Genomic DNA, 18,455 nt, shown 5'->3' with positions numbered 1-18,455 from the left:
CACTATGTTGTGTCATATGGCAGCAGGCTAGCCTCTTCGATGCTGTATAACGCCCTGTCCTGACCTGGACTAGTTGCAGATTTCGATTGTGGCAGCAGCTGGTATTAGGAGCTGGGGGGAGGTGACGACAGCTGACATCTACGCAATCTCTGAGCATTCTCTATTCTTCTAAATTTACAACATCCACTTCCCCTCAGATTCCCATTTCTCCCTTTACAGGCCCCGATTTTAGGTTGAACTAGGAATTGGGCAGACAAGTACCAACCCCCCAATAACTTCAGCAGCAGGAAGCCTGGGAGATTCGAGAAGCGGGCTCTCATTTGCACAGGTCGCCGGTCAATTGTCACCGGAAACTGCTGCTTCTAAGTGTCCCCCCCCCCAAAACCTCGAGAAAGAATAAACAAATATTCCAGCCCTAGCTTCTCTTCATCTGGCGCAAAAAACCACAACAACTTCCCAACTCAGACCATCAGTTGAATCAGCAGTCTGGACCTGAAAATACTAAAGCTCTGATTTGCACACTTAAAACAGGGATCTTTGGCAGCTGGTCAAGAGAGGCTTAAAAAAAGACCTGGGAAGGGAAAAGGCAGAGTTAGAAATGCTTCTGTAGAGTTCCATCATGGATGGTCTCACACCCTAGCGAATTCCAAAAAGGACATTTCAAGCCAGCGCAGTTGAGTCTACCACTAAGGTCCATTAAAACATTAGCCCCTGGGATATTTCTGCAGTTGAGAAACTATTATTCAGCCTTTTGCCTTTTCTTGAATGCAGTGAAAATGGCTTCAGTAAGTAAGTCACAGCAGGAGATGTGGGCTTAGAAACTGGATGACACCCATTTTTCACATACTAACCAGGTACAAAAGCCTTCAATATGGCAGGCAGAAAGAGTGATCAGGGCTCACGTCTGCACTGACAAGTGTTGGGCCCAATGCCTATTTATGGACAAAAACAGAAAATGCTGGATAAACTCAGCAGTTCTGGCAGCATCTGTGGAGAGAGAAACAGATTTAACGGTTGGAGTCCATATGACCCTACTACATTTGTGAGAGGGTCAATTCCTCTCTGGTTGCCCTTTGCAGTCAGTCCACCCCCATCCACCCCAAGCTGCCCCTACTCCCAATCATCTTCCCTCTCTATCGTACCACCCCACTGGTCACCTTCCCTTTAAGTTGTATCTGGGGATATTACCAGCAAATCAGCAGCCCAAATTCCCAAGCCCCTTTTGCTGACATGCTTCTTGGGAAGGCCTCCCATTTGAATGAGAACGGAAGCCAAAATTCAGTGTCCCTTCAGCCTACTTGGTGACAGGGCAGATGGATTTCTTGAGTATAGAATTTGTTTTGTATTAACAAGTACAATAAACACAGTGGCAGAGTTACAGCATCATACTCAGCGTTGATGGATTGTTGATTATGTTGTTAAAGACGTGCAGGTAATGGGCATTGTTCAGTTAAGGACTGGTATCACATAAAAATGGAATCAACTAGGCCACTGGGCTAGTAGTTAGATGGCAGATATTTGTAAAGAATCTAGTAAAAAGGAAAAGATCTGTATCTTGTTTGTACTTCACCATCCGGCAAGAGCCGTGGACTGGCAAAATGAGATGAAACGTATAACAGCATGAGAACGCAGTGCGCGTTCCAATAGCGGATTCGGAAGAGACTCGGGCTTTGGGAAAAGATCACGTACATTCTCCGGCCGCTTTCGATGCGGGAGCTGGGAGTTTCATCCGGCGCCACTGCTAGCCCCTCACCAGTCCTGGAATCGGTGAGGGGTCGGCACCGATGTTTTGGTCGTAAAACTTCCACAAATTCTCCGCTTGAGCTTCAAGTAGCCGCTGAAATGGGAGAATCCAACCCAGGGTTTGTCTCTGGCGTTGCACCCAAGGTAAATTGTCGGATGACACAGAACCTACGCCTTGTATAAAGGAATGGCCATTTTTTCCAGAGAGCTACATCACTACATCGCGCCAGAGTCTCGAAAAAAGGTGAGTAACTGGGGTTTGGGGAGGAAGAGAATTTTAGGCAGTTTCAATAGGTACAAGACACAGAATTTAAGCAACCCTTTAGAATGCAGCTAATGGTGCTTACCTGCAACAGTGAAAACAGCTTCTGCTAGGTACAAAAAAAGGGTGCGAGTTGGTGACTTTTAATGAATTAGTGGTGAAAAAAATAAAAACGTAATCAGGAATATTAATGAATTCTCGACCTACTTCTCAAGTTGAGATATATTTAGTGTAGTACATCAGGAAACAATCTGTCTTGACTTGAGAAAATTATTTACAGCAACGTAATATGCCACAGATGCAATACAGCTCAATATACACGCAGAAGTTTCCCACTGATAACTCAGAAAAGGGTAAACCAACTTTGTAGTGCAGTGAAGTTGCCAGATACTGTTTGTGTGAAATACACGCTGCATTTGGACAATGCAGAAATCTCTTCACATGCACGTGCTTCTAGAACGTCCCAAAAAATATGTGCCCATTTCTCATTTAATTATTTTGCTTGCCCGATTCCTTAATAGTATGTCCTACTTAAATTCACTTCAACCTCATAGTCGCCATAGTTTCCTATCCCCGGTATCGTCAGGGGCCACTGTGTTTTCAATCGGACGGAATATTTTAGGTATTAGCCTGAGGATGGTCCAAAAGATTAAAAAGTGACCGAAACAGGTTTTCCAAAATAAAACCAGGAATGTTGTAAACCACAGCAAAATCAATCATAACATGTTGTGAGCTTGATTCCAGATATTCCTGCACCACAATGTTGAAGAAGGGAGAGCTACGATGGGGAGGAGGGAGTGAATATCTGATTTGTTGTGGCTCGTTTGTTTAAGTAGGCATTAAATAAGCCTCACAACCTTCAGATGCTTGTTAAAACTGTGGCGCCGAGGGCAGCACAGTGGGGCAATGGTTAGCATTGCTGTCTTACGGCGCCGAGGTCCCAGGTTCGATCCCGGCTCTGGGTCACTGTCCGAGTGGGGTTTGCACATTCTCCCCGTGTTTGCTTGGGTTTCACCCCCACAACCCAAAGATGTGCAGGGGAGGTGGATTGGCCATGCTAAATTGCCCCTTAATTGGAAAAAATGAATTGGGTACTCTAAATTTATTTTTTTTAAAGGAAAAAAAAAACTGTGGCCCCGATATGGCTTCATTGCAAATGACACCCACACTGCAGCACCACCTCCCTTGCAGAAAGATTACTGTTCCATGGGGTATATCTGGTTTGGAACCAACGGCAATGCAGTTAATCGACTGCAGGCTGACATCTAAATTTAGACGTTCTCTCCAGACACGCAGCACACATTAGTGCAGACCATTCTGGAAAGCCCTAAATGATGACTGCATTACATTGCCTGCAGAGGTTACATTGGAAATCTACTGCAGTTTAGATTTTCAGTTTTGATATTAATGAGCCTGATGATTACCATTGCCAGAGGTGCGGTAATGTGCTGCAATATGCTGTGGGATGATCAGCGTGGAAATGATATCAAATCGTATGAACCAGCAGTCAGCATAACTCTTCAAAATATTGGTGTGTACAACCAGCTAACTTTCCGAATTTACATCTATACACCCCTACCTCAAGGCACTTACATGCACACTAACATCCTCCCTTCTAGCCAAAGCTGTATGCACTTAATAATGATTTATTACAAGAATTGTTTGATTATATAAAACTCAAATGTGAGTAATAACTTATATGCCCTTTTTTTAAAAATGGGTGGCGACGTAAAAGCATTTTCAAATTTCCATTTCTCGCAAGTGCTTCTTGTTATGTTCGCCTTTTCAGTTGGAAAATCTTGGCAAAATTTTCATTCAAGCCCTTTGCGTTCCTTTGCACATCCCTTCCAATTATACATGCACCAAAAAGGTTAATTTCTTTCAAATATCTACCAAAATGATGAATTTATTTTGAACATCTACATGGGGTAAATATAGACCAGCAACAGAAAGAAAATGAGAAGTTACTGAGACACTTTTGTACTGGAAACTGGTAAATTCTACAGTGACATGGGTAAATCCGACTTATTAGTTGCATCTGGTCAAAGTTTGAGGTTTATAATAGACAGTTGATTGACACAAAACTGAAACACAAACCCGCAACCCGTGTCAGCACAGGATTTCTTCAATCCCACAGTATCTGAAACAACAGTTAGTTATTTATTTTCACAATTTTTTTTTTTCGTTCTGGGGATATGGGCACCGCCTGGCTGGGCCAGCATTTATTTGCCCATCCCTAATTGCCCTTGAACTGAGTGGTTCGCTAGGCCATTTCAGAGTGGGTTTGGAGTCACATCTAGGCCAGACAGGTAAAGATGGCAGATTTCCTACCCTAAAGGACATTAGTGAACTGGATGGCTTTTTCCAACAATAAACAATCGTTCCATGGTCATCATTAGACTTTCATTTCCAGACTTTTATCGAATGCAAATTTCTCCGTCTGCCGTGGTAGGATTCAGTTCTTGGAGCATTGCCCTAGGTTTCAGGATTGCTTAGTCCAGTGAGAATACCATCACACCACTGCCTCCCCTCTTGTTCCTGGGCTGTTCAGACAGAATCTTAGAAACTATGAGGGGCAATTTAAAATTAAGAAGTTATATGTCACTTGAGTACAGAATTTAAAAATTGGTGTAGCCTTGTGTACGTTCAAACCCGGTCACCTTTATGCCAATTTAGCTCCACATAGTAACGAGCAATTCAGGTATTAAGACAACTTTGATTGTATGCAGTCCAGTTTTCAAATTGCCATGCAAGCTTAAATTAACACTGGTTTCTGTGCTGATGGATAAAAACAACTTATGAGTTCCAATTTGGAAGAATGGGATGAATAGATCGGGTTGTCCCGAAACATAATTCACCTCAATTCGGCCCTTGGCTGTGATGGAAGTGGATTTAAAATAAACCTTTGATTGATTTATATTACACGACTGGCCCAATGTCCTCAGGGTATCAGGGATAAACAATACTTATTGCTTTATCCATCATCTTTCAAAGGCAAACATCTCAAAAAACTTTAGCCGCATAATACAGACTGCACTTGCAGAGCATAGAACTGACCCAGTTCAACAGAAGTGAATCGGCTACAGACATAAGAAAGTTTGCCCAGAGAGCATAGTCTTAAGTGGTTGAATCTCAGTTGTACATTTGCAAGCACTTATCTCAAAGTGCGCATAGCCCTTTAATTTGGTCTGCAGTAGCCTACTGGTTCTGGCACTGGGCTCGCACCATGGAGTTGGTGGTTCAAATTTCTTTGTGGAAACGTGTGACCTTTAATTTAATAACAGATAATTGGTGGGCTAGCACCACAAAATGGCCACGAAAGGTGCCAGAAAGGTATAAAAACCCAACTAGTTAATTGTTCTTTATAATAATAATAATTTTTATTGTCACAAGTAGGCTTACATTAACACTGCAATGAAGTTACTGTGAAAATCCCCTCGTCGCCACATTCTGGCGCCTGTTAGGATGCACTGAGGGAAAATTCAGAATGTCCAAATTACCTAACACGTCTTTCGGGACTTGTGGGAGGAAACTCGAGCACCTGGAGGAAATCCACGCAGACGTAAGGAGAATGTGCAGACTCCACACAGACAGTGACCCAAGCTGGGAATCGAACCTGGGACCCTGAAGCTGTGAAGCAACAGTGCTAACCACTGTGCTACCATAGACCATAGAACACACAGTGCAGAAGGAGGCCATTCGGCCCATCGAGTCTGCACCGACCCACTTAAGCCCTCACGACCACCCTATCCCTGTAACCCAATAACCCCATCTAACCTTTTTTTGGTCACTGAAGGCAATTTATCATGGCCAATGCACCTAACCTGCAAGTCTTTGGACTGTGGGACGAAACTAGAGCACCCAGATGAAACCCACGGAGACACCGTGCAAACTCTGCACAGACAATGACTCATGCTGCCCTTTAGGGAAGGGAGTTACAATCTATATCCTGTCTGCCTGTATATGACAAGATTCCCATACAGCTTCTAGAGAGAGGACTTCTGGTGTGGTACTGTTGGCTGCCATGTTGTTGGTGGATCTTCACCTGGACTTCTGCTTTATTCACTCTTGGAGCTATTCTTAGGAACTTTGTTTTTTTATTTGCGCTCAGTGCCCGGCATGTTGGATGCCAGGTCCCTGACAGGATTTGTCCCCTGCCCGGCTGCGATCGTGCTGTTTACTGGGAGTGAGAAACTTCATGCCATGTGTCGAGGCAAAGGCGATGCCACAGGCGAGAACAAGGAGGCAGAGTTGGAGACCATATTAAACATCTGGTGTGACTATCAGCGAGAAGAGTCCAGATTCCATTGTTCTGGACAGAGTCAGTGTGGGAGCCTTGTTAATATAACAGTAAGTCTGATTGGCCACTATCATCATTCAATTGTGTTAGAGCTTATATGTTTATGAATTCGATGTAAATGGTTTGTTTGTTTAGATTTAAAATGCTATTCTAATTTGTTTTATCACTTCTTTGTATTTTTGCATTTTATTTGAAATTATTGTAAAATTCACCTCAATTCAGCCCTTGGCAGTGATGGAAGTTGATTTAAAATTAACTTTTGATTGACTGATTGATACTTCATGATTGGCCCAACACCCTCAGGATAAACAATACATATTGCTTTGTCCGTCATCTTTCAAAGGCAAACACCTCATGTAACTTTAGCCCGTAATATTTACTGACACCCAGCACTGGCGTACACATTGTGCACATATTTGTCACTGTGTATGTGAGTCTCCAACTTCCAACAGAAGTCAACTTCACTATTATACACTCAGAAGGCACCTTGAGAACTCAATCCCAACCTGGGGAACAGGCTCCTTTGTTAAATCTTCGATGACATATGTTCTACCAGGTTCCGTGAACTTAAAACCTGCTGCAATTAATTGGCTGTTGCATTTATTTGCAAACTGAAGAGCAGCTATCAAACTAAATCATACAGGGGTTCAGTTGAAATGGAACAGATGGGGGTGGAGTGGATGGGGTTAATGGGCTTTTATGCTTTTCCCACATACTGCAGTTTAAATTTGCAAAATGCAAGTACACCAGGCCGAAGCCAGTGGGGTCTTACTTAAATAGGCAGATTGAGCTCCAAGTGATAGCTTCACCAGCCTCCCCACCAGCCTACACCAGTTAAAAACACTGAAAAACACTTGAGGTGTCAAGATAGGACAATTCACAGTATAAACAACAATTAAGGCAATGTTGAACAGAAGATGCGAGCAACAAAAAGTCTTCCCATCCGAACACCACATTTAAACAGCCTGTGAGAAAAGATTTGGGGCACGATTCTACCCTGCCTTTGAGCCTGGTGCACATCCTGCAATTCTCGGAAATAGGAGAGCCCCCTAAACGGGGTCCATACAGCGATGCTCCCGGCCCACGGCACCCTACGTGATCTGGTTGACTGCCTCGTTGGGCGTGAACCAGATTTGCATACTTAAATGAGTCTTTGAACTCATTTGAAATGCTCAGCCCATTTGAAATGGAGTCTCCCGGTTCCCGGGATTTTCTGCCCCACCAGCGTAGCCCGAGGCTGGCTGGTTTTCATGGAGACCAAATACTAGAACCACATGTGGGACTCATTTTTAAATGGCGTGCCGATATCTATGGCTCACAAAAAAAATCTCCGATTTAACCCCCCCGCTCCCCCAAGCAGAACGCAACATGGGAGCACACCCCCCCCCCCCCCCACACACACACACCCCCGACACGCATCCCGGGCAACCCCGGCCTGATCGCATGCGTGAACAAAATGCCAGCTTGGCACCTTGCAGTGCCCACCTGCCAATTCCCCTGGCAGTGCCACCTAGGCACCATGGCAGTGGCACCCTGACACCAGCAGTGGCACGGCACCCTGGTCAAAGGTAATGCAGCTGGGAGCCTCCGATCCCCACGGAGATCCCTACGAGTGCCGTTCCATGTGGTTCCCGTTTGTGGGGCTCCGTACCAAATGGCAGCCACCCGAGGTTCCCGAGGCGAAGGGCTTGAGTCCCAAAGCCTCAGGTACCTCGGGAATCTGCACATTAGAGTAAGGCTTCCTGCCTCGCTCTAATATACAGATTTGACAAAACCTGACCCTGCCCATTGTGGGCGGGATTCCCCTTGCAACACCTCGTGCGATTGTGCTGAATATCACAAGGCATTGCAAGCTGGATAGATCCTGGGAGCAGGGTCTCCGGCTTTCATCAGCCACACTGCGCCGCGGCGAGCTGCTTTTCTGCCGCAGCGTGGCCGGAAGACCAATCCCCAAGTGTGGGCTTGACCACAGAGAAACTCCCCAAGGCCCAAAGAATGTGTGGTTGAATAGCAGTGTGGTCTCACCCAAAATGCTGGCGAGAAACACCCCACCAAACTCACCTAAAATGACACAGGGTGGGACACTCTGGCCGTGTCCGACCGGCGACTGGAGAATCACGCCCGAGGACAATGGACTTTTCTATTTTCCGCATCCCGCCCGTGGTGATCTTGCGGGGCGGAAGAATCTAGTTCTTAGAAATGTTTTGGTTCAATCGCGTCCTAAGTGTGGGTGGATTGCAATGGGAATTCTGCCACAATTCTCACTGATTTTCCTGCCCAAAACGATAATTAGTCATTTTTGGGGGAAAATCAACCCCAAGGTCTCTCAAATCTTCAATGCATACATTTCAACTGGGCAAGCAGCATGTGATGGGACTGCATAGGATCCATCTAAAAAGGAGTCAACACATGGTCGCCAATGTCATGTTTTCACTGGGAGACGCTGGCCAGGTAACCTGTGGCATCACGGAGCATATCTTGGCTGGAATTCGCCGGCCGTTGGGAGTCTCTCTTCCCGGTGACAGCACACCCCCAAACGCAGGTTTCCCGGCGGCGCGGGGGTGGCTTCAATGGGAAATCCCATTGACAAGCGACAGGAAGAATCCAGCCACCAGAGAATGACATGCTGCCCAGAAACACGCAGCTGGGGGATTCCTGTCCCTTGTTTCTGGAGATTTAGTTCAGTCACGTCGCAGTTCTTTCTCCCTGTCCCTGGAGCGAAAGAATGAGTCCAGTCTGAACATTGAAAATATTTTTGGCCAGTTACAACAAATTCAGACAACATACATCGACCTTTCCTATCTCACTGTAATTTGGTTGTCATTGTTTAATTGGCTCCACTGGTATAATTCCCAGGAACTTACTTGTAGGGGTCAAGCACCTCACTTCCTGATAGTTTAGGTGCCAAACTCTCACTGCAGCTGTGCAATGATTAGTTTTACCATGCTGCATTCAGTAAGTAAGATGTTATATCATGGAATATACAGTATTCCCTGCAGGGTAGTAACTGAATGCACTTACAACCACTTAATGCCCAACACTAAGAATGTCATCATGCGTTGATCCTTCAATTAGGAGTCAAGCATTTCAATTTCTTTTTCTTTCCTCATCAATTTTCTCCTTTTATTTCCAACCCTGAAAGCACTGAACAATTTCTGCTGAGCTATTGAGACCACAGGTAGCTGGCAGTTGCAGGTATCAAAAGGGTAATTATTCCTGTGCATACCCCAACAGTGAGCAGAGAGACTATTTGCCAGAGGGACGGCACAGCCAAACCCAATGTGCACAAACTCCCACTTCCAGCGGCTGAATTTTCTCCTCTGCAACCCAGGGACCCCAAGGCCGATGCATCTATTAGCACCAGCTTGGCTGAGATCAGCTCGCTCAGCTTAGGGCAGGAATCAATCGTGTTTAAATACTCATTAGATAAATTCCCTGAGCCATCAAGGGAGCCTTATTTGCTCTTCCGTAATTGAGCCTTAGGAGTTAATTACGAGATGGTTGAAAACAGTTTCAGACAAAGTGATGAAAACGCATTTCAGCTTTGACTGGAGAGGACAAGTCCTGCAAGCATCTGCAATTTGAACTTTAATTGCTGCATATAATCATTCTCTTAAATGCACTATCTGGCTCATCAGCAAATGTCTAGTTTGGTGAACAAAATCAGATATAAGAAGCGCTATTGTATTTTTAAATGATTCATTTAAACTCATTAAGGCTGATATTAACTTGACCCAGCTGCTGGAAATGGAACAAAGGGAGATGGTGATGTTGTCACCGGACTAGTAATCCAGAGCAGCAGGGACTGTGGGTTCAAATCCCACCACGGCAGCTGGTGAAGCTTCAATTCAATTAATAAAATCTAGAATTGAAATCTAATCTCGGTAATGGTGCCATGAAACTATCATGGATTGTCGTTAAAATCTCATCTGGTTCTCTAATGTCCCTTTAGGGAAGGAAATCTGACATCCTGCCGGGACTGGCCTGTGTGATCGATTCTTAATTACCCTCTGAGATGGCCTGGCAAGGCGCCCTCTTCAGGGTAATTGGGGGTGGGCAACAAGTGCTGATCCTGCCAGTGATGACCCCATCCAATCAAAGAATTAAAATAAACAATGGAGTGGTTGCAATTCCTGCCTATTGATCCTTATCCTGTCCATACCCTACCATCATCAGCGTACCCCAACCAACACTCCATCCCCACTGTCCTATATTCACGACTTCAGGCCACCTGGTACAGAGCCATCCCAGAAGCAGTCTGACGTACTGAAAATGGCCACCTTCATGTCTCCGTTTTACACAAGATTTGTACAATGAGAGGATGCGAGTGGCACAGGGCCCTGTTCATTTTTCTGCCCCTGCCCGTTACAGCTGTGCAAAGCAATTGGCATAATTTCAGCAGAACAGTTCCATAGTTAGGTGAGTACGTAGAGTTCAATCCAGTGTGGGCAATTTTCAGCCGCGCAGGCGGAAAATCCGGAGAGAATCGGGAAACGCGATTCTCTCAGGAGAAATCACGGACGGGATTCTCCGCATCCCCTACCCGCTATATTTTTCTCGGCGGCGAGAGAGGGATGGCATGAACCCCAAACAGAAAACTGGGGCGGGATTCTCCAATAATGGGGCTATGTCCCCACTCCAATGTGAAAACGCAGGTGAATCACTCTGGACTTTACTGAAGAAAGTCCAGAGTGATTCTCCTACCTGGAAGGGGCTAGCAGGCAATGCCCCGGAATAGTCCTCGCAGCTGCGGCTGCTGATATGAGGCCCTGCACTTCCAGTTGGGGATCCGCGCATGCACACGGCGACGGCCTGCGTCGGCCGCCCCGCGCAACATGGCGGGCCCACACAGCGGACCGGCACCAAGGAGATAGCACCTCACCCCCTCCCCCACGAGATCCTGAGCGCCCGCGGATTGGTGGCCCCCAATCAATAGCCTGGCTGTCTATGCGGCCTCTCTCCCCCACCCTGGTGAAGGACCCCCAACAGGGCGGCCGTGGACTGTGTCCGCAGTCGCCACGCCGAGTTCCTGACAGGTGGGACCATGAGAGAACCACGCTGTCGGGAACTCGGCCAGTTTTCGTCGGTGAATTGCAGGGGTGGGGGGCTCTTTCAATGGCCCCCGACCCACGCTGCGTAGACCGCGCGCGCACGATTCGCGGACAGAGAATCGCAGGAGCGGCGTCGCCCTGGATTTTTGCCGTTGACGCCCATCCTCTGCCCCCGTGCCAATCGCGATTTTGCCACGGAGGCTCGTAGAATCCCGCCCCTGGTCTCTGCTGCTGTGGATCTACAGGCCGGTGTTCAGTCTGAGCCTGACACTTTGGAAAAATATGGGATTCCACCCCTTCAGTGAGGCACGGAAGGTGGCAGTATGGTGTCAAATACTTGATGTAGATGAGCTAAAATTAGCAGGTAGACACTCAAATCTTGGCTCTGGTTTCACAGCATTTAGTGTATTCAAGACCCCTTCTCTCTTCCAACCTCTTTCATTGGACAGGAGATACAAAAGTCTAAGAAGACGCACCAACCGGTTGAAAAACAGCTTCTGCCCCACTGTTAACAGAATCCTGGATGACACTCTTATGGTCTGAGCTGATCTCTCTACGCATCTTCTCTACTGTTGTGGCACTACACTCTGAATGCTTCCCCCGTTGTCTATGTATTTACATTGTGTATTTACATCGTATGTCCTATGTTTTTTATGTCTGGAATGATATGCCTGGACTGTACGCAGAACAATACTTTCCACTGTGCCTCGGTACACATGACAATAAATCCAAATCTAAAGGCTATGTATAATGCGGAGATGCATCATGTTACATTTCATTTCAGCTTAAGGGTTAACAGCAGTGAAGCCACAGCATGCATTAAATTGATGACATCTGATAAAGGAAAGGCACCTGCTCTGAATAATTCAGTTGGTCTATCTATCAATCTTATCCCCATCTCCTGTTTACTTTAAGCTTGATTTAATTGAGTTTGAGCCCTATGATGTAATGATTTTGCTGCTCATTTACCGAATTTGACACAAAGGAAATAGCAAAGCACATGTCAGCAGTCCTGCCTCAGCCTCCACCTCCTGCCAAAAACCTCCTCAACCAGAAAATAAAACTAGGCTAAACTGGATGGACAGGCGCAGACACTTTTTTTGCAGGAGCTTTCCTTGCAGATCATATAGCTATTTCCACATTAGTGTACTGATTGTTAACCCAGGATTACAATTATCCAAATTATACACTACAGTGAAGCTGCAAAACTGAAATGGCTGCTTGATTGATTTGAATGCACATGCTTTTCCAAAATATTGCTGAGCTCATCATAAAGAAGTGGACACTGCATACCAAGTGGGCGACATTGAAAATTTCAGATTTGTTTCAGTTGTGTGTTGAAAGCTCCTTTGTCCTCGCATTCCTGCTGTTATTACTTTTATGTTTTCCGATGTTGAAATTGCTGCTTTGTTTGCATAACAGATACTGTAGCAAGGCCAAGATATAAATACATTTTCAACTGGAACATGGTAAAGGCTGAAGACTTTGCTCCGACCTATTTTTGTGCCAGATAATGTAAAGACTCTGAACTGTATTTTTTTTTAACCACTCTGTGACTAAGCCAGTCTCTTTTCCCCTCCTGGTTTTGCCACACACGAATGAAGCCACAATGAATGCAAGTATCGAGGGATCAAAAATCTAATCGGTGCTTGGAGCCTAACATTGGACACGCAAGTTGTGCTCAGCCTTTTATATTTTGTGATATATGAACAACTGCCCGTTAACTTCATAGCAGTAATATTTAGCACAGCAATTGTCTCCTTTTGGGGTTGTGTAATGGCCACCCTGAAGTTGTACACGAAACAGTGCCCAATCTACCTTCTTACATTTGTGTGATTTCTCAGGTGTCATCAGGAAATGCTATCAACGTTTCTCCACAAATGCGCAAAAGTTGCAAATTTCTATCACCAAACAGCTTGCATTTAAGTAGCACCGTTAGCATTGAAAAATGTGCCAGGGAGTTTCAATGAAATGGATGCTGAGCCAAAGAAGATGATATGAAGAGACATGTTGAAAAGCTTCGTCAAAGGGTATATTTTTACTGCAGTCTTAAATGAGTGTTGGTTGTGCAGTGTAAGTTGGCGGAGCTTTAAGGAGTTTACAAAGATAGGCAGGGGCAGAGTCACTAAAGATTTAGACACGATTACAGAATTTACATTTGAGGTACTGGGGGACCAGAGCCAACATCGGTCAGCAAGGACATGTGGAAGGTGGGGTAGGGCAAGCTTTTTTAAAAAATTGACTTGAAGTTATTTGGCGGACAGCCAGCAGGGGCGGGACATAAAGAGAAAGTGCTGGAAAAGCTCAGCTGGGGAGTGTCTCCACAGGTGCTGTCAGACCCGCTGAAGTTTTCCGGCACTTTCTGTTTTCATTTCAGATCTCCAGCATCCACTGTATTTGGCTTTTATTACAGCTGAGTGGAATGGCTGAACATGGAGGTGATGAGGCACAGATCAGGATTTCAGCTCTGGATGGGTTGAGGTAATAGAGGAGGTGTGCAATGCTACAGAACTTATCGGACCTCAGGGTGATGGGCCAGAAGACTTGTTCTATTTCACTTCACTTCAGCAATCCCTGTATTAAATCTGGGAAATGTTTGATATGGCCAGCATTGCATTATTTCTCTGACTACATTCTCAGAGACATTTCTGTCGTCTTTAGGTAGGACAGAATTAAATACTTGTCTGGCTTTGACACTGAATTACTGTGTAAAGTTAAAGCCCTTGGGATTATGGGTAGTGTCTTGAGATGGATAGAAAGCTGGTTAGCAGACAGGAAGCAAAACATTGGAATAAATGGGTGTTTTTCTGATTGGCAGGCAGGGACTAGTGAGGTACCACAGGGATCTATGCCAGGATCCCAGCTGTTCACATTACATATTAAGAATTTGGAGGAGGGAACTAAATTAGTATTTCTAAATTTGCCGATGATACAAAGTTGGGTGGGAGGGTGAACTGTGACGAGGATGCATAGATGCTTCAGTAGGATTTGGACAGGCTGACTGAGCTAGCATGTGCATGGCAGATGCAGTGTAACGTGGAGAAATGTGAGGTTATCCACTTTGGTAGCAAAAATAGGAAGGCAGATTATTATTTGAATGGTTATGCATTGAGAGAGGTGAATACTCAACGAGACCTTGATGTTCCCGTGCATCAGTTGCTGAAAGTAAGTGCGCAGATACAGCAGGCAATAATGAAGGCAAATGGTATGTTGACCTTCATAGTGAGATGATTTGTGTATAGGAATAGAGATGTTTTACTCCAATTGTACAGGGGACTATAGGATATAGTGCAGGAGCGTGGGGGATGCGCGAGAGAGCAGGAATGTGCAGGAGCGAGGGTGCTTGTGGGGACTAGAGAGCGGCGGAGGATGGGTGAGGGTGAGAGCGCATGTGACCATAAAGCACAGGAGGCTAGGGATGAGAGGGCGTAGGATCATTGGGGGGGGGGGCAAAGAGCAGAGAGCGTAGGAGCATTGGGGGAGGGGGGCGAGCGGGCGCAGGACTGTGGGGGGGGGGCGCGGTGCGAGAGAGTGGGAGGCATGGGGGGGCAAGAGTGCAAGAGCATGTAGGGGGTGAGAGAGCGCAAGAGTGTGATGGGCGAGACAACGTAGAAGCGCAGGGCGAGAGAATGCAGGAGCGTGGGGGGAGAGAGTGAAGGAATGAGGGGTGAGAGAACGCAGGAGCGCGGGGCGAGAGAACACAGGAACACATGGGGCGAGAGAACGCAGGAGCGCGGGGCAAGAGAACGCAGGAGCGCGGGGCGAGAGAACGCAGGAGCGTGGGGCGGGAGAACACAGGAACACATGGGGAGAGAACGCAGGAGCGCGGGGCGAGAGAACGTAGGAGCGAGGGCGAGAGAACGCAGGAGCGCGGGGCGAGAGAACGCAGGAGCGCGGGGCGAGAGAACGAAGGAGCGCGGGGCGAGAGAACGCAGGAGCGCGGGGCGAGAGAACGCAGGAGCGCGGGGCGAGAGAACGCAGGAGCGCGGGGCGAGAGAACGCAGGAGCGAGGGCGAGAGAACGCAGGAGCGCGGGGCGAGAGAACGCAGGAGCGCGGGGCGAGAGAACGCAGGAGCGCGGGGCGAGAGAACGCAGGAGCGCGGGGCGAGAGAACGTAGGAGCGAGGGCGAGAGAACGCAGGAGCGCGGGGCGAGAGAACGCAGGAGCACGGGGCGAGAGAATGCAGGGCGAGAGAATGCAGGAGGGCGTGGGGAGAGAACGCAGGAGCGCGGGGCAAGAGAACGCAGGAGCGCGGGGCGAGAGAACGCAGGAAGGCGTGGGGAGACAACGCAGGAGTGTGGGGCGGGAGAACACAGGAACACATGGGGAGAGAACGCAGGAGCGCGGGGCGAGAGAACGCAGGAGGGAGTGGGGCGAGAGAACGCAGGAGGGCGTGGGGAGAGACCACAGGAGCGTGGGGCGGGAGAACACAGGAGCGTGGGGCGGGAGAACACAGGAGCGTGGGGGCAAATATGAGCTGGGGGGCAAGAGAGCAGAAGCAGGGGGGTGAGAGAGAGCAGGAGCAGAGGGGTGAGAGAGCAGGAGCAGGGAGAAGAAAGAGAGCAGGAGTGAGGGCGGTCAGAGAGCAGCACCTGGGGCAGGGAGAGAGCAGCTGCGGGGGGTGGGGGTGATATAGCAGCAGAGGGGGTGGGGGCAAGAGAACAGGAGCGGGGGGGTGGGGGTGGAGAGCCGGAATGTCAAATTGTTCTCTGATGTGGCAGTGGAGTGCGTTAGGATGTTTTAGTGCATTAAAGGTACTATATAAAAACAAATTGTTGTTGCTGTTGTAGCACTTACTATAAACTACTAATTGACTTGGTAATATCACAGATTCTTCAATTGCAGGAACATTTATAACTGTAGGCTGGAAATGTATTCTAACAACATAGGCACAGGATATTGCAGATGAGGCTACATTGAAGACACAGGTGTCATAATCCAAGATGCTGTAGTTATTTTGTTGAGTGTTTAGGGTGGATGATGTTAACAACATTTGTTCCTGATACTCACTTGAAGCAGCTCTGGCGGGTCAACCAAAGTGAGCTCATTGTAATCAACCAATTGATTAAGGAATGTCATAGGGTTTCAGCTGCTTTTACCAAGTGAAGCTTCTAGCACCACAAATGGCCAATGTAGATTATTCTATACGAATTCTGAGTGCAACGACCACTGTTTTAATGTTAAAGTATCACAGAAACTCAACTGTCCTTTCAAACTCTTCCTACCCTGTGCATTCACACGTAAAATGCCAAAACCTAACACTGAAGCCAAGTTAATAAACTGTCAAACCTCCAAACTGTTATATAGCCGAGGCCAGGAAGTGAGTGGGTTGACACACATTACGTATTGTCTGTCATCATATTACCTCATTGATGCTGATCTCTGCCTCAACGTACTGCAATCCTTTCTGAAGGATAGAGATCAGTGCTGCAGGTGGCACTAGTGTCCCATTGATGTTTGACTGACTGATGTGACTTTCTATTCCAAACGTGAATGCTGAATGAGAGAAACCTAAAAGAGGGGGGACAAAAAACAGCAGCATTAATTAAAAAGTTGCAAGTAAGGATCGTCCGCAGAGGTCATCCCTGTTTATGAAGAAAAGTACACCACGGTCTGCCTCTGACCATCTGCACTGTTTCCAGATTGTGAAGATTTTTTTCAGATTCATTTGGAAACATTGCATCTATTTTTTTAAATTCATTCACGGGATGTGGACACCGCCAGCATTTATTGCCCACCCCCAATTACCCTTGAACAGAATTTCAGAGGGCATTTTTTTTTTGAGTCAACCACATTGCTGTGGTTCTGGAGCAGTATGTAGGCCAGACCAGATGAGGCCGGCAGATTTCTTTCCCTAAAGGATATTAGTAAACTAGAAGTATTTTTTGTTACAACAATCAACCATGACTTTGTTAACTACCATGGTAAATATTAAGACTATTAATTTCAGATTTTTATTGAATTAAAATTTCACCGTCTGCCATGGTGAGATTCGAACCTGGGACCCCAGAGCATTACCTTGGGTCCCTGGATTTTCTCCTCGCCCTCGCCATACTTGACTCTCTGACTGACACCAGGTTATCTGACTGCTTTTCTTTTTTTTTAAAATTTAGATTAGCCAATTATTTTTTCCAATTAAGGGGCAATTTAGCGTGGCCAATCCACCTACTCTGCACATTTTTGGATTGTGGGGGCGAAACCCACGCAGACACGGGGAGAACGTGCAAACTCCACACGGACAGTGACCCAGAGCCGGGATCGAACCTGGGACCTCAGCGCCGTGAGGTGGTTGTGCTAGCCACTAGGCCACCGTGCTGCCCGTTGACTGCTTTTCTTAAAGCTAGCGAGACCTAGAACTTCTTCCTGTTCATCATAGGCAAGATCTAATTTCAAGGCCCACTCCAGGACTTGAGTAGAAAAGTCAGGGATGGCACTCAAGTGCAGTACTAAGGCTGTCACATTTCCTCTTCCCTGGCAACGCCTCCCCCCCGAACTTAATTCTGTTCCTAGTTGCATGCTCAGGCTGGATCCAATGCTGTGCGAACTTAACACCCCATTCGTTTGGAGATTCTAACTCTGCTTGCTGTGCATTACAGAAATTTTATTCCGCAGTCAGTACCGTATCACGCCTGTGCTTGCTGACTTAAAGCAAAGTCTTCATAGATTCATAGAATCATAGAAATTACAGTGCAGAAGGAGGCCATTCGGCCCATCGATTCTTGGAAAGCACCCACATCTCCACCCTATTCCCGTAACTCAGTAACCTGACCTTTTTTGGACACTAAGGGCAATTTAGCATGACCAATCCACGTAACTTGCACATCTTTGGACTGTGGGAGGAAACTGGAGCACCCGACGGAAACCCAAGCAGACATGGGGAGAACGTGCTGACTCTCTACAGACAGTGACCCAAGCTGGGAATCGAACCTGGGACCCTGGAGCTGTGAAGCACCTATGCTAACCACTATGCCACCGTGCTGCCCTGTCTTGATTTTAAAATTTTCATCCTTGTTTTACCTTCCCTCTGTGTCCTTTCCCCATCTCTGATCTCCTTGGACCTTGCACTCCTCAGAGATGTCTGCGCTCCTCTAATTCTAGC

At 46.8% G+C, this 18,455-nt stretch overlaps 2 protein-coding genes across 6 annotated transcripts in view; one reads left to right on the top strand and one right to left on the bottom strand.

Moving 5' to 3' along the window:
* The window catches only part of gpr143 (G protein-coupled receptor 143), a 161,177-nt gene extending 149,224 nt beyond the window's left edge, over positions 1 to 11,953 (top strand). Inside the window, exons 9-10 of the mRNA XM_038818346.1 lie at positions 6,117 to 6,355; positions 11,806 to 11,953. Of these exons, the coding sequence (XP_038674274.1) occupies positions 6,117 to 6,355; positions 11,806 to 11,868 (302 nt within the window). The 3' untranslated portion in view covers positions 11,869 to 11,953. The remainder of the gene's footprint in view (positions 1 to 6,116; positions 6,356 to 11,805) is intronic.
* LOC119977436 (F-box-like/WD repeat-containing protein TBL1X) overlaps positions 1 to 18,455 on the bottom strand; it is a 418,532-nt gene that overhangs the window by 64,336 nt on the left and 335,741 nt on the right. For all 5 annotated transcript variants that reach the window (XM_038818342.1, XM_038818341.1, XM_038818343.1 and 2 more), the window contains one exon: positions 16,722 to 16,867. In XM_038818342.1, the coding sequence (XP_038674270.1) occupies positions 16,722 to 16,867 (146 nt within the window). The remainder of the gene's footprint in view (positions 1 to 16,721; positions 16,868 to 18,455) is intronic.

Source organism: Scyliorhinus canicula, chromosome 14 (genome assembly GCF_902713615.1).
Source record: "Scyliorhinus canicula chromosome 14, sScyCan1.1, whole genome shotgun sequence".
Taxonomy (NCBI): domain Eukaryota; kingdom Metazoa; phylum Chordata; class Chondrichthyes; order Carcharhiniformes; family Scyliorhinidae; genus Scyliorhinus; species Scyliorhinus canicula.
This window is presented reverse-complemented; position numbering and strand designations above follow the sequence as displayed.